General features: G+C 46.0%; 1 protein-coding gene across 2 annotated transcripts in view; it reads left to right on the top strand.

Moving 5' to 3' along the window:
* Positions 1-13736, top strand: part of LOC126183441 (hyaluronidase-like) — a 268965-nt gene that overhangs the window by 216573 nt on the left and 38656 nt on the right. For both annotated transcript variants that reach the window (XM_049925429.1, XM_049925428.1), the window contains exon 2: positions 3044-3363. In XM_049925429.1, the coding sequence (XP_049781386.1) occupies positions 3044-3363 (320 nt within the window). The remainder of the gene's footprint in view (positions 1-3043; positions 3364-13736) is intronic.

The raw sequence follows: 13736 nt of genomic DNA, 5'->3' as shown, positions 1-13736 counted from the left end.
TCTTCTTGGTGTAGCAATTTTAACGGTCAGTAGTGTACTAGCGAAGACTTCTCATTGTTACAGTCTTACTGGTATACAGTTGCTAATGCTTTTTTAAAATAATATAAAGAACAGTCATTGAACTCCATCCCACTAACTGGCACGTATCCAGTACGACACAACGCATGTACGTTTGCATGCTTGCATTCAACATTCTGGCGGTTACTCCAGTTATTAATGTACCAGCATTTCACATTTGCAATGACTTATCTCGCGCTTACATTAACCTGTGATCTTGTAACGTTAATCATTTAACTATATTACCTAGAAAAATATATTCCCGAAATTTCATTAGTCTACATTAACTATATTTTGGTGTTGCGATTTTTTTCATCAGTGTATTTTGAATAATTATGGGATACCATTACAACGCATTTGTTAAAAAATACCGAGAATAGTTTACAATTAAACACTTTGACATGGTTAATTTCAAGAGCATGGTTTCTCTGAGATCATGGTCTGCATAGAGATCAGTTTCGGATTGCATCCTAACGCCGGCTGAAGTGCTTCGTGCGTAAAAGAAATCTTTATACACTTCATATAACTTCTTAACGATTCGTGCATTGTCGGTACAATATTAACTGTCATTTGTTTCTTCATATAAATAGTTTACTGCATAGCGGATATGGTAAAGAAAACTTAGATGACACTCTGGATCCCCCTAGAATTTAAAATGCCAAAAGTGGCTTTTAGTAATTAATATTTGATATTGAAAATTTCTTTGTTTTGCACCTAAGTGTTGGTGGGTCCCCTTTAACATCTCTGAACTGGATCCACTCTCATCGTTTACTCGTAGTTCCTCACCCCACTGGCATAGTTTCAGCGCCATATGTCGTTGCCAGTCTCTCTGGCTGAGTCCCAATTGTGGGAACATCTTTCATACTTCCTGCAGTAACGATCTATATTGCTACTTATGAAATCTAGTTATTCGTATTAACGGCAGCGTCCCATTATTGTGTTGAAATAGTAGTAAATAAAAGCCCAGATTAAGAGGAATATCACAAGTTGACTGTCAATAACAGCCTGTAGCACGTATCTTCCAGCTGTCTTTCTAACCTGTGAATGATCCACTTACTGCGGCACAGCTGCTATGCCAAATAAATCCGGGACACATTTTTCCAGTTACTGTCCTGAATGCACACAGCTGATTACATACCCAACAGGCAGCACGTACCACACGTTACGTCAATGTGTGGAAACGCTTTTCTGGGCCATTGACGTAGCTATGTGCCAACCAGCCTTGAATTCCGTTTACATCTACATCTCCGCATGCCACCGTATGGTGCGTGGTGGAGGGTACCCTCTACCACTACTCGTCATTTCCTTTCCTGTTGCACTCGCAAATAGAGCGAGGGAAGAACGACCGTCTATATGAAGATGGTATCTCTTCCCGGAAGAACAGATACCATTGATGACCGTGCAGCGTTTCTGGAATGAAATGATAATTAAACCGAAACCCTTAGTCGACAGGTGTTGATATCCGTCAATGGGGACAGCTGAAAATGTGTGCCCCGACCGGGACGCTCTATCCATCTGATCCACCGAGGGCACAGAGGATAATGCGACTGCAGGGACTTATGTCTTGCACGCTTCCCGTGAGACCCACATTTCCCACTGTCCACAACGTACATTCGTAGTGTTCCTAATAGATATTTGCGCATTCACTGTCTATATGCCTCCGTTGGAGCCCTAATCTTCCGGTCCTCATACCCAATGTACATAGCGGCAGTTGAATCGTTCTGCAGTCAGCCTCAAATTCCGGTTTTCTAAATTTTCACAGTAGTGCACCTCGAAAAGAACGTCGCCTTTCCTCCAGGGATTTCCATTTCAGTTCCCGAAGCATCTCTGTAATACTTGCGTGTTGTTTGAACCCACCGGTAACAAATGTAGCCGCGCGGGATTAGCCGAGCGGTCTTAGGCGCTGTACGGCTGGTCCCGGCGGAGGTTCGAGTCTTCCCTCGGGCATGGGTGTGTGTGTGAAGGATAATTTAGGTTAAGTAGTGTGTAAGCTTAGAGACTGATGACCTTAGCAGTTAAGTCCCGTAAGATTAAAAAAAAAAAAGAACTAGCGCCGGCAGCTGTGGCCGAGAGGTTCTAGGGTTCTAGGCGCTTCAGTTCGGATCCGCGCTGCTGCTACGATCGCAGGGTCGAATCCTGCCTCGGGCATGGATGTGTGTGATGTCCTTAGGTTAGTTAAGGTGTAAGTAGTTCTAAGTTTAGCGGAGTGATGACCTCAGATGTTAAGTCCCATAGTGCTTAGAGGCAACTGAACAATTTTTTTCACATGTGGAAAACTTCTGTCGAAATTTGACGTACGATGAAAGTTTTAAGTTTAACTGGCTACCCATCACCAGTCTGATCTCACAAAAGCCCGTACCCCACTTTCGACGTTTTCGTCGGTTTTTGAAGTTAAACGTCTCCCTGAGCGAGGCTCATCTTTAACGAGTTCCGGGCCTTTAAAAAATGATTTGTGCCAGAAAAACTTGTGCTCTTTATAAGAAATGTTCCCCATAGGCCTGTTTCAACATTTCGAAGGCCACACTCGCGGAATCCCCAGGTTTAACACAAAGCTCGATGGCATAACGTTGCTCTAAATTCCCTCGTTCCATTTTCGTAACACACGACAAAAACAAAACTTCACTGATGGCGCTTTCAAAAATCATATGATAACTATACGTAGCTGAAACTCGGACTGAGCATCTGGAAGGGATGAATACACGAGTCTGTACAAGTAGAACAACACAGCATTTCCAGATCACCCACGATGTTGCCAGTCTTATTACTTTTCTCACACACCTCGTATGTTTTAATAAATAAGCATGACCCCAAACCATTTTTTGTTCCAACTATAATTTCTGTTCACCATTGGCCACTAACCCTAACATTAAAGCAGGTTAGTCGTGTGTAGATGGGCTTCTTCAGTACGAAGCCCGTAATGAATGAACTACGTTGCGGCTGGTTGGTGTTTTATGTCGAGCATGACAGCGGGTGACTGTTGGGACAGGTCAGCGGCAGCGGACGGCAGCTTCTCAGTGGTGTGGAACGTGCCTACCTTCATGTGCCGACGCTACTGGAGCGCAGGCAGCAACCCGTTCTCGACGCTGACCGAGGACTGGGGCATCGAGCAGAACGCGCGCGACAACTTCCGCGGGGACAAGGTGACCATCCTGTACGACCCGGGCTGGTTCCCCGCGCTGCTCAAGGACAGCAGCGGCCAGCTGCAGCCGCGCAACGGAGGCGCGCCGCAGGCCGGAAACCTCTCCGCGCACCTCGCCGCCTTCTCAGCGGAGCTCGACCAGCTCGTCCCAGATCAAGAGTTTGCCGGTCAGTACAACACAATACGAGTGTGCTTTCCTCACCTAACGGAACACCCAGACCGAATAGTTATACAGGGTGTATCAAAACGAATCATCCGATTTAGCACGTCTATAGTTCTGAAACTAATAAACTTACAGGGTGTTACAAAAAGGTACGGCCAAACTTCCAGGAAACATTCCTCATACACAAATAAAGAAAATATGTTATGTGGACATGCGTCCGGAAACGCTTAATTTCCATGTTAGAGCTCATTTTAGATTCGTCAGTATGTACTGTACTTCCTCGATTCACCGCCAGTTGACCCAATTGTAGGAAGGTAATGTTGACTTCGGTGCTTGTGTTGACATGCGACTCTTTGCTCTACAGTACTAGCATCAAGCACAGCAGTACGTAACATCAACAGGTTAGTGTTCATCACGAACGTGGTTTTGCAGTCAGTGCAATGTTTACAAATGCGGAGTTGGCAGATGCCCATTTGATGTACGGATTAGCACGGGGCAATAGCCGTGGCGCGGTACGTTTGTATCGAGACAGATTTCCAGAACGAAGGTGTCCCGACAGGAAGACGTTCGAAGCAGTTGATCGGCATCTTAGGGAGCACGGAACATTCCAGCCTGTGACTCGCGACTGGGGAAGACCTAGAACGACGAGGACACCTGCAATGGACGAGGCAATTCTTCGTACAGTTGACGATAACCCAACTGTCACCGTCAGAGAAGTTGCTGCTGTACAAGGTACCGTTGACCACGTCACTGTATGGAGAGTGCTACGGGAGAACCAGTTGTTTTCGTACCATGCACAGCGTGTGGAGGCACTATCAGCAGCTGATTGGCTTTCACGGGTACACTTTTGCGAATGGTTCATCCAACAATGTGTCAATCCTCATTTTAGTGCAAATGTTCTCTTTACGGATGAGGCTTCATTCCAACGTGATCAAATTGTAAATTTTCATAATCAACATGTGTGGGCTGACGAGAATCCACGCGCAATTGTGCCATCACGTCATCAAACAGATTTTCTCTGAACGTTTGGGCAGGCATTGTTGGTGATGTCTTGATTGGGCCCCATGTTCTTCCACCTACGCTCAATGGAGCACGTTATCATGATTTCATACGGTATACTCTACCTGCGCTGCTAGAACATGTGCCTATTCCATGGCCTCCACGCTCTCCTGACCTCAACCCTCTTGACTTTCATTTATGGGGGCATTTGAAAGCTCTTGTCTACGCAACCCCGGTACCAAATGTAGAGACTCTTCGTGCTCGTATTGTGGACGGCTGTGATTACAACACGCCATTCGCCAGGGCAGCATCAGCGCATCAGGGATACCATGCGACGGAGAGTGGATGCATGTATCCTCGCTAACGGAGGACATTTTGAACATTTCCTGTAACAAAGTGTTTGAAGTCACGCTGGTACGTTCTTTGCTGTGTGTTTCCATTCCATAATTAATGTGATTTGAAGAGAAGTAATAAAATGAGCTCTAACATGGAAAGTAAGCGTTTCCGGACACATGTCCACATAACATATTTTCTTCTTTGTGTGTGAGGAATGTTTCCTGAAAGTTTGGTCGTACCTTTTCGTAACACTCTGTATACAATGAATTTTTTTTTTTTTGGTGAACGGGAAACTCAACATGTTACTTTTCATACCTTTTCATAGATGAGATGCATGGCATATGTCAACGTGGTATTCAAATTGTTCCAACACTGCAGCGAGCATGTCTTGAGTTACAGCTTCCACAGCTGCTGTTTGCGATGTGTCAGTTCATTCATTGTTGTTGGTAACGGAGGCACATCAACAGAGCCTTTTATAAACCCCAGCCGTCCGCTGTGGCCGAGCGGCTCTAGGCGCTTCACTCCGGAACAACGCGGTTGCTACGGTCGCAGGTTCGAATCCTACCTCGGGCATGGATGTGTGTGATGTCCTTAGGTTAGTTAGGTTTAAGTAGTCCTAAGTTCTAGGGGACTGATGACGTGAGATGTTAAGTCCCATAGTGCTCAGAGCCATTTGAACCAATTTTTTTATTTTTATTTTTTTTATAAACCCACACAATAAATAATCACATACAGTCAGGTTCCGTGACCTTGGAGGCCAGTAATGTGAGGCTGAATCATTTGGTCCAGTGCGACCGATCCATCGTTCAGTAATCCTTTGATTTAAAAATTCCCGCACTTCAACATGCCAGTGTGGCGGTGCCCCATCCTGGAAACACACGCCAGACGGACATCGGGAGCATGTTGAGTTGTCGAGCTGCTCGGCGAACGGATTTCTGCAGACTCCTCGCGAAACTATGGAGGATGCGATCGACGTCTGTGTCAGGCACTCGGGGACGGCCCGGTGATTTGCCTTTACACAGACAATCTGGTTCTCGGAATTGTTCGTGCCATCGTCTAGTGCTGTGTGCTGTAGGAGGATGCACACCATACCTAGTACGAAAGTCACGGTGAACAGTTATTGCTGACCCGCACTGGCAAAACGTGTAACACAATACGCTTTCTGCTGTCCCGACACCATTCTTACTCGAACTGAAGTGGGAGCACACAGCTGCTACCTAGCATAAACCGTGTAAAACTCGAGAGTTTGCTCTTTCCAACAGTAAGTTGTTCACGCACATTCGCAAATATCGTAATAGTGAACACTTTTTTAAATCGGATGATTCTTTTTGATACACCATATATTTTGCTCACAATGTGCTGACCGAATGGGTTGGTGGGGGGAGGGGTGGGGGGGTCGGTTGGAAGAAGAGGGCGGATCGTAGGAAGCAAGCTCCTCCCGCTGACTCCCAGCACACGGGTAGCCAAGGAGTGAAAAGCGGTGTGAGGGAACAACCCGGGCTTTCGTCACACAGTGCTGGCACTACAATTATGCTTAATAACTTGACATTGCACGACACATCAAACACATCGTAACACACACGCACATGCACTGTAGGGTTAGATCGCCATTGTTGCTAGCGGGCAGACACAAAACATTATCATGCCCAAGTCGACCGATTTCTGTCCACTCCGGAACTACGGAACCCTGGTCCAGGACGCTGTGAACAAATAATGCGTGTAGAACCTTGTCATGGGAGACAGATTACACTGGATGAAGGGAGGAGAGCCGAACCAGGAACGAGTTAAATTGATCGCACAAACACGTGGCACATACACTACTGGCCATTAAAATTGCTACACCACGAAGATGACGTGCTACAGACGCGAAATTTCACCGACAGGAAGAAGATGCTGTCATATGCAAATGATTGGCTTTTAAAGCATTCACGCAAGGTTAGCGCCGGTGGCGACATCTACAACGTGCTGGCATGAGGAAAGTTTCCGACCGATTTATCATACACAAACAGCAGTTGACCGGCGTTGCCTGGTGAAACGTTGTTGTGATGCCTACTGTAAGGAGGAGAAATACGTACCATCACGTTTCCGACTTTGATAAAGGTCGGATGTTAGCCTATCGCGATTGCGGTTTATCGTATCGCGACATTGCTGTTCGCGTTGGTCGAGATCCAGTGACTGTTAGCAGAATATGGAATCGGTGGGTTCAGGAGGGTAATGCGGAACGTCGTGCTGGATCCCAACCGCCTCGTATCACTAGCAGTCGAGATGACAGGCATCTTACGGCATGGCTGTAACGGATCGTGCAGCCACGTCTCGATCCCTGAGTCAACAGATGGGGGACGTTTCTAAGACAACAACCATCTGCACGAACATTTCGAAGACGTTTGCAACTGCATGGGCTATCAGCTCGGAGACCATGGCTGCGGCTACCCTTGACGCTGCATCACAGACAAGAGCGCCTGCGATGGTGTACTCAACGACGAACCTGGGTGCACGAATGGCAAAACGTCATTTTTTCAGATGAATCCAGGTTCTGTTTACAGCATCATCATGGTCGCATCCATGTTTCGCGACATCGCGGTGAACGCACATTGGAATCGTGTATTCGTCATCGCCATACTGGCGTATCACATGGCGTGATGGTATGGGGTGCCATTGGTTACACGTCTCGGTCACCACTTGTTCGCATTGACGGCACTTTGAACAGTGGACGTTGCATTTCAGATGTGTTACGACCCGTGGCTCTACCCTTCATTCGGTCCCTGCGAAACCCTACATTTCAGCAGGATAATGCACGACCGCATGTTGCAGGTCCTGTACGGGCCTTTCTGGATACAGAAAATGTTCGACTGCTACCCTGGCCTGCACATTCTCCAGATCTCTCACCAATTGAAAACGTCTGGTCAATGGTGGCCGGGCAACTGGCTCGTCACAATACGTCAGTCACTACTCGTGATGAACTGTGGTATCGTGTTGAAGCTGCATGGGCAGCTGTACCTGTACACACCATCAAAAATGGTTCAAATGGCTCTCAGCACTATGGGACTTAACAGCTGTGGTTATCAGTCCCCTCGAACTTAGAACTACTTAAACCTAACTAACCTAATGACAGCACACAACACCCAGTCATCAGGAGGCAAGGAAAATCCCTGACCCCGCCGGGAATCGAACCCGGGAACCAGGGCGTGGGAAGCGAGAACGCTACCGCACGACCACGAGCTGCGGACGTACACACCATCCAAGCTCTATTTGACTCAATGCCCAGGCGTAACAAGGCCGTTATTACGGCCAGAGGTGGTTGTTCCGGGTACTGATTTCTCAGGATCTATGCACCCAAACTGCGTGAAAATGTAATCACATGTCAGTTCTAATATGATATATGTGTCCAATGAATACCCGTTTGTCATCTGCATTTCTTCTTGGTGTAGCAATTTTAATGGCCAGTAGTGTAGTTTACTATTGTCGAGTCGGCGAAAGAAGAAATCTGACAGCTGGCAGCACTATTGCCAGCTTTCAGCTGCGTAGCACAAACGGCTGCAGGAGAAAACAGTAGTCGTCTATGTAGCTGCTATGACTCTGGGGCGTTGCCATACAGACGTTTAAAAAATTGCATTACGTGATCGGTTGACGTAAGCATGTGAAGCTGATTTGCCTGGCCCACGGGTAGTATCAGGGATCTTCTTACACCGACTCGACTACAGCTGGCAACACCACCCTCTCCAACACTGACAACTTTCAATGGAGATATTATTGCATTCGAGGAATATCTGCAATAATTGGTTCAAATGGCTCTGATCACTATGGGACTTAACATCTGAGATCATCAGTCCCGTAGAACTTACAACTACTTAAACCTAACTAACCTAAGGACATCACACACATCCATGCCCGAGGCAGGATTCGTACCTGCGATCGTAGCGGTCGCGCGATTCCAGACTGACGCACCTAGAACCGCTCGGCCACACCGGCCGGCTATCTGCAATAATTAAATGAGACTGCAGAGAGATGGTATACGAGTTATCCCAGTGGCATCTTCTCTAGTATGACAACGAAGGTTATAGTTACATCAGGTTCAGGTATTCCAGAGCCACCAAATGATGCGGTCGTGCATTATCCTGCTGAAATGTAGGGTTTCGCAGGGATCGAATGAAGGGTAGAGCCACGGGTCGTGACACATCTGAAATGCAACGTCCACTGTTCAAAGTGCCGTCAATGCGAGCAAGAGGTGACCGAGACGTGTAACCAGTGGCACCCCATACCATCACGCCGGGTGATACGGCAGTATGGCGATCACGAATACACGCTTCCAATATGCATTCACCGCGATGTCGCCAAACACGGATCCGACCATCATGATGCTGTAAACAGAGCCTGGATTCATCCGAAAAAATGACGTTTTTCCATTCGTGCACCCAGGTTCGTCGTCGAGTACACCGTTGCAGGCGCTCCTGTCTGTGATGCAGCGTCAAGGGTAACCGCAGCCATGGTCTCCGAACTGATAGTCCATGCTGCTGCAAACGTCGTCGAACTGTTGGTGCAGATGGTTGTTGTCTTGCAAACGTCGTCTCTATCTGTTGACTCAGGGTGCGAGACGTGGCTGCACGATCCGTTACAGCCATGCGGATAAGATGCCTGTCATCTCGACTGCTAGTGATACGAGGCCGTTGGAATCCAGTACGGCGTTCCGTATTACCTTCGTGAACCCACCGATTCCATATTCTGCTAACAGTCATTGGATCTCGAACAACGCGAGCAGCAATGTCGCGATACGATAAACCAGAATCGCGATAGACGACGTTTATCAAAGTCGGAAACGTGATGGTACGCACTTCTCCTCCTTACACGAAGCATTACAACAACGTTTCACCAGGCCACGCCGGTCAACTGGTGTTTGTGTATGAGAAATAGGTTGGAAACTTTCCTAATGTGAGCACGTTGTAGGTGTCGCCACTGGCGCCAACCTTGTGTGAATGCTCTGAAAGCTAATCATTTGCATATCACAGCATCTTCTTCGTGTCGGTTAAATTTCGCGTCTGTAGCATGTCATCTTCGCGGTATAGCAATTTTAATGGCCAGTAGTGTAGAAATACTGGCAGGTACCGTTTTTCTAAAAGATCTGACACATTCCATGTCATCTATGCCAGTCTAAAAACAAGATATTGGTAGCACTTCTCCCTTTCTTCGATAAGAGTAGAAGCTGAAGTAATGAATTAAAATTTGTGGGAAGACCAGGGCTTGAATACGGGTTTCCTCGTTACTAGCATATGTGCTGTCCACTACACTACCCTGCCATAGTGGCTACCATGCCTCCATGGATTATCCTAGTCCAACGCCTTCCCAAACACAAACTTTAATTAACGCCTCAGCCAATCTTGGTTTTTCCCTTCTCAAATCGTCAGCACTGCCGAGGCTCTCCGATACTGGAAGATAAAGATGAGATAGAATAAGTCTCCAGAAAAATTTAATTCCATCAGATCAATGGTTCACTCTTCCTGGTTTTAAACTTAGTCACATACCGTACTCTTCATCCTTCAATTTTGGATCAGGTCTGATCTCTAAGAACACCTGGACTCGCATTCCGGAGGTCGACGGTTCAAATCCTCGTCCGGCCATCGAGATCTAAGTTTTTCGCGATTTCCCTAAATCAAAAAATGTTCAAATGTGTGTGAAATCTTATGGGACTTAACTGCTGAGGTCATCAGTCCCTAAGCTTACACATTACTTAACCTAAAGTATCCTAAGGACAAACACACACACCCATGCCCGAGGGAGGACTCGAACCTCCTCCGGGACCAGCCGCATCCGTAAATTACTCCATGCAAATTCCGGGATGGTTGCCTTGAAATGGCAGCCAGATTTCCTTACCAACCGTTGAAACAATCGGAGATGGTGCTCAGTTGCTAATGACCGCGTTGTCAACAAGGCGTTAAACCCTAATTTCCCTTCCTTCCTTAAAACAATTGGACTTAGTCTGCACATAGCTTTAACAAGTTTTTCGCAACCGGGTACACTACAGGTTCGGCGATAAGTCTCCTTAGCCCTGTAACCCCTGTTTTGTATCAAATGTTATTATGCAAGCTGGTAGCTGTGTTATTTCTTATCAGTCGTTGTAATCAGCTGTTGGAATTGAGATTTATGTGTTTTCACAGTTGAGTTTTAATTTGTAGCCATGGCATGTGTGAACGGTCATAATTACACTGTTGAGGAGCTCTTAGTGGCAAGTGTGTTGGTGCAATAACAACACACAGCTTAGGCAATGAGACAGATTATGGCAGCATTCCACGGAAGATTTAACAAGTCTCCACCTCGAAAGGCAACACTGCTATATTGGGAAGGACGTGCATTTACTTTTGGTAGTGTTAAAGAAAAGCCGCGGTGTGGAAAGAAGAAGACACTAGCAGAAATAATGTGCCGGAGTCTTTGCTTCGATTGAACAATCTCCTAAGAAGTTGACACGCATACGTGCTTCGCAACTCGGTATACCGAGGACAAAAATGTGAGAGCACATGTGAATAGATCTTAAGATCAGACCTTTTCAACCGGAGTTCGTAAACGAGTTATCGGATACAGCCGGAATGAGCGCGTTTTAGCATGCAGTGCTTTGTTAAATCAACTTCAAAATGCAATGCACCGTACCAAGATTATGTTTCCAGACTAATGCGCCATTTATCGCAGCGCACGTGCTATAAACATTGTCGTTTGGGCCAAAGGGAATCCTCATTACAAAAACGAGCTAGAAACGAACCCGTCTCTCGTAATGACATGGGCAGTGATGACATCACAACGTCTGCTTGGACTGCACTTTTTTGAAGGGACTGTGAATGGTACAGATTATTTACACATGTTACAAACATGGTTAGTACCTCAGCTTAAGGAAAGGGGCTTCAAAGACGGCATTTCGCTGCAGCGAAATGGAGCGACTCCTCGCTACGCTCTTGCACTACGCGAGTTCCTAAATGAACACTTTCCAGGACGGTGGATAGGTTGTGGTTCATTAGGAGCACCAGTCCCTTGAAATGGACACTAACAAGGGAACCTCCCCATCACACACCCCCTCAGATTTAGTTATAAATTGACGCAGTGGATAGGCCTTGAAAAACTGAACACAGATCAATCGAGAAAACAGGAAGAAGTTGTGTGAAACTATGAAAAAAATGAACAAAATATACAAACTGAATAGTCCATGTGCAACATATGCAACATCAAGGACAATCTGGGTTGAGGAGCGCCGTGGTCCCGTGGTTAGAGTGAACAAATAGGGAACGAGAGGTCCATGGGTCGAGTCCTCCCTCGAGTGAAAATTTTACTTTCTTTATTTTCGCAAAGTTACGATCTGTCCGTTCATTCATTGACGTCTCTGTTCACTGTAATAAGTTTAGTGTCTGTGTTTTGCGACCGCACCGCAAAATCGTGCGATTAGTAGACGAAAGGACGTGCCTCTCCAATAGGAACCGAAAACATTTGATCGCAAGGTCATAGGTCAACCGATTCCTCCACAGGAAAACACGTCTGATATAGTCTATACGACACTGGTGACGGCATGTGCGCCACATGACAGGAATATGGTGTCCACCCACCTAACTTGCACACTTGGCGAATGGGTAAAAAGATTCTTCTACCTTGCCCGCTTTAGGTTTTCTTGTGTATGTGATAATCACTCCCAAAAAAGTGATGAAAACATAGGAGTTTGTCACATAAACTGCAACAAATTAATGCAACAGTTTCACAGTCGCACAGTTTTCCCTGTGCTCTGTCAAAACATCTGTTTTTTACGTTTTCAGATGTTTCCGTGTGTAGACCGTCAAATCCTGCATATGTCCAAGCAAATCTTAACATGTCCTGGAATTTTGGAGAGCGAAGTTGATTATGTGTGAGTGCCTGAACTTTAATAATTGTCTGAAAATAAAAAAATTAAACTTTTCACTCGAGAGAAGATTTGAACCAAAGACCTCTCTCTCCGCAGCTGCTCACGCTAACCACGGGACCACGGCGCTCGTAAGCTGACCCTTTCCTAGTTGTTGCCTATCTTGCGCATGGACTACTCAGTTTGTATATTTTGCTTATTTTTTTCATAGTTCCACACAACTTCTTCCTGTTTTCTCGATTGATCTGTGTTCAGTTTTTCAAGGCCTATCCCTGTGCCAGCTTATAACTAAATCTGAGGGGAGTGCGATGGGGAGGTTCCCTTGTAAGAAGTCGTAGCCACACCACGTTAAGGGGAGTCATTAAGGCTTATGTATTTGACTTCATTATGCTACAAACGAAGAACTGCACATTACTGTAGTGGACGCATTTCCCACAATAACACCGAACATGTTCAAAAATTTGTCAACAAGAACGTGGAGCCGTATGGAAATGTTTTACAGTGTGATGTGGAACAGACCGATATAGAGAACTTAATACGTAAATAAGTAGTTGTGCTTATTCAAATTAAATCACTTAGCACTCCATATAAGGGGTAAGGGCAATTTTCACCCACTCTGAATACAGGGTGAAACAACTAAATCTTGCCCCGCAAATTCTGCAGAAAATGAAAGTCCTACTGATATGCGGTTTCCAGAGAATGTTTTGGTAGTCAAGAGCTCGTATCGTTAGCCAATGAACAGATTTTAATAATACTTAGAAAGTAGATTTTTTGTGCAAACATACACCCTTTTAAATGGAATAATGCTACTGGCGTTAACAAACTAAAAGTAGATTAAATCAGAATGTGAGTGGTGTTCGTTGCTGGATTCTAGTGGGAGTCGTTTACGAGATATCGTATTTTGAGAAGTTCCCACACCGAGACATGTACAATACCTGCGGTACTCATCAACACAAGTGCATACACTAGTTATGCGGATTCTGATCAGTAACGAGGCAACTGACCATCAGGTTGTGTTCAGAATAACCACCGGCAGCGACAATACACGCTTCCAGTCAGGTATGGAACAACTGTTGCACGCGTGCTAGCATTGCAGCGGAGATGTCCTAGCAGGCTTGCAGTAATACGTAGTTGCATATCATCGGGTGTTTGGTACGTCCTGAAAGACAGCGTTTTTC

The sequence above is a fragment of the Schistocerca cancellata genome, chromosome 4 (genome assembly GCF_023864275.1).
Source record: "Schistocerca cancellata isolate TAMUIC-IGC-003103 chromosome 4, iqSchCanc2.1, whole genome shotgun sequence".
Taxonomy (NCBI): domain Eukaryota; kingdom Metazoa; phylum Arthropoda; class Insecta; order Orthoptera; family Acrididae; genus Schistocerca; species Schistocerca cancellata.
Note: the sequence above shows the minus strand (reverse complement) of the source record. Positions and strands in the feature narration are given on the sequence as shown.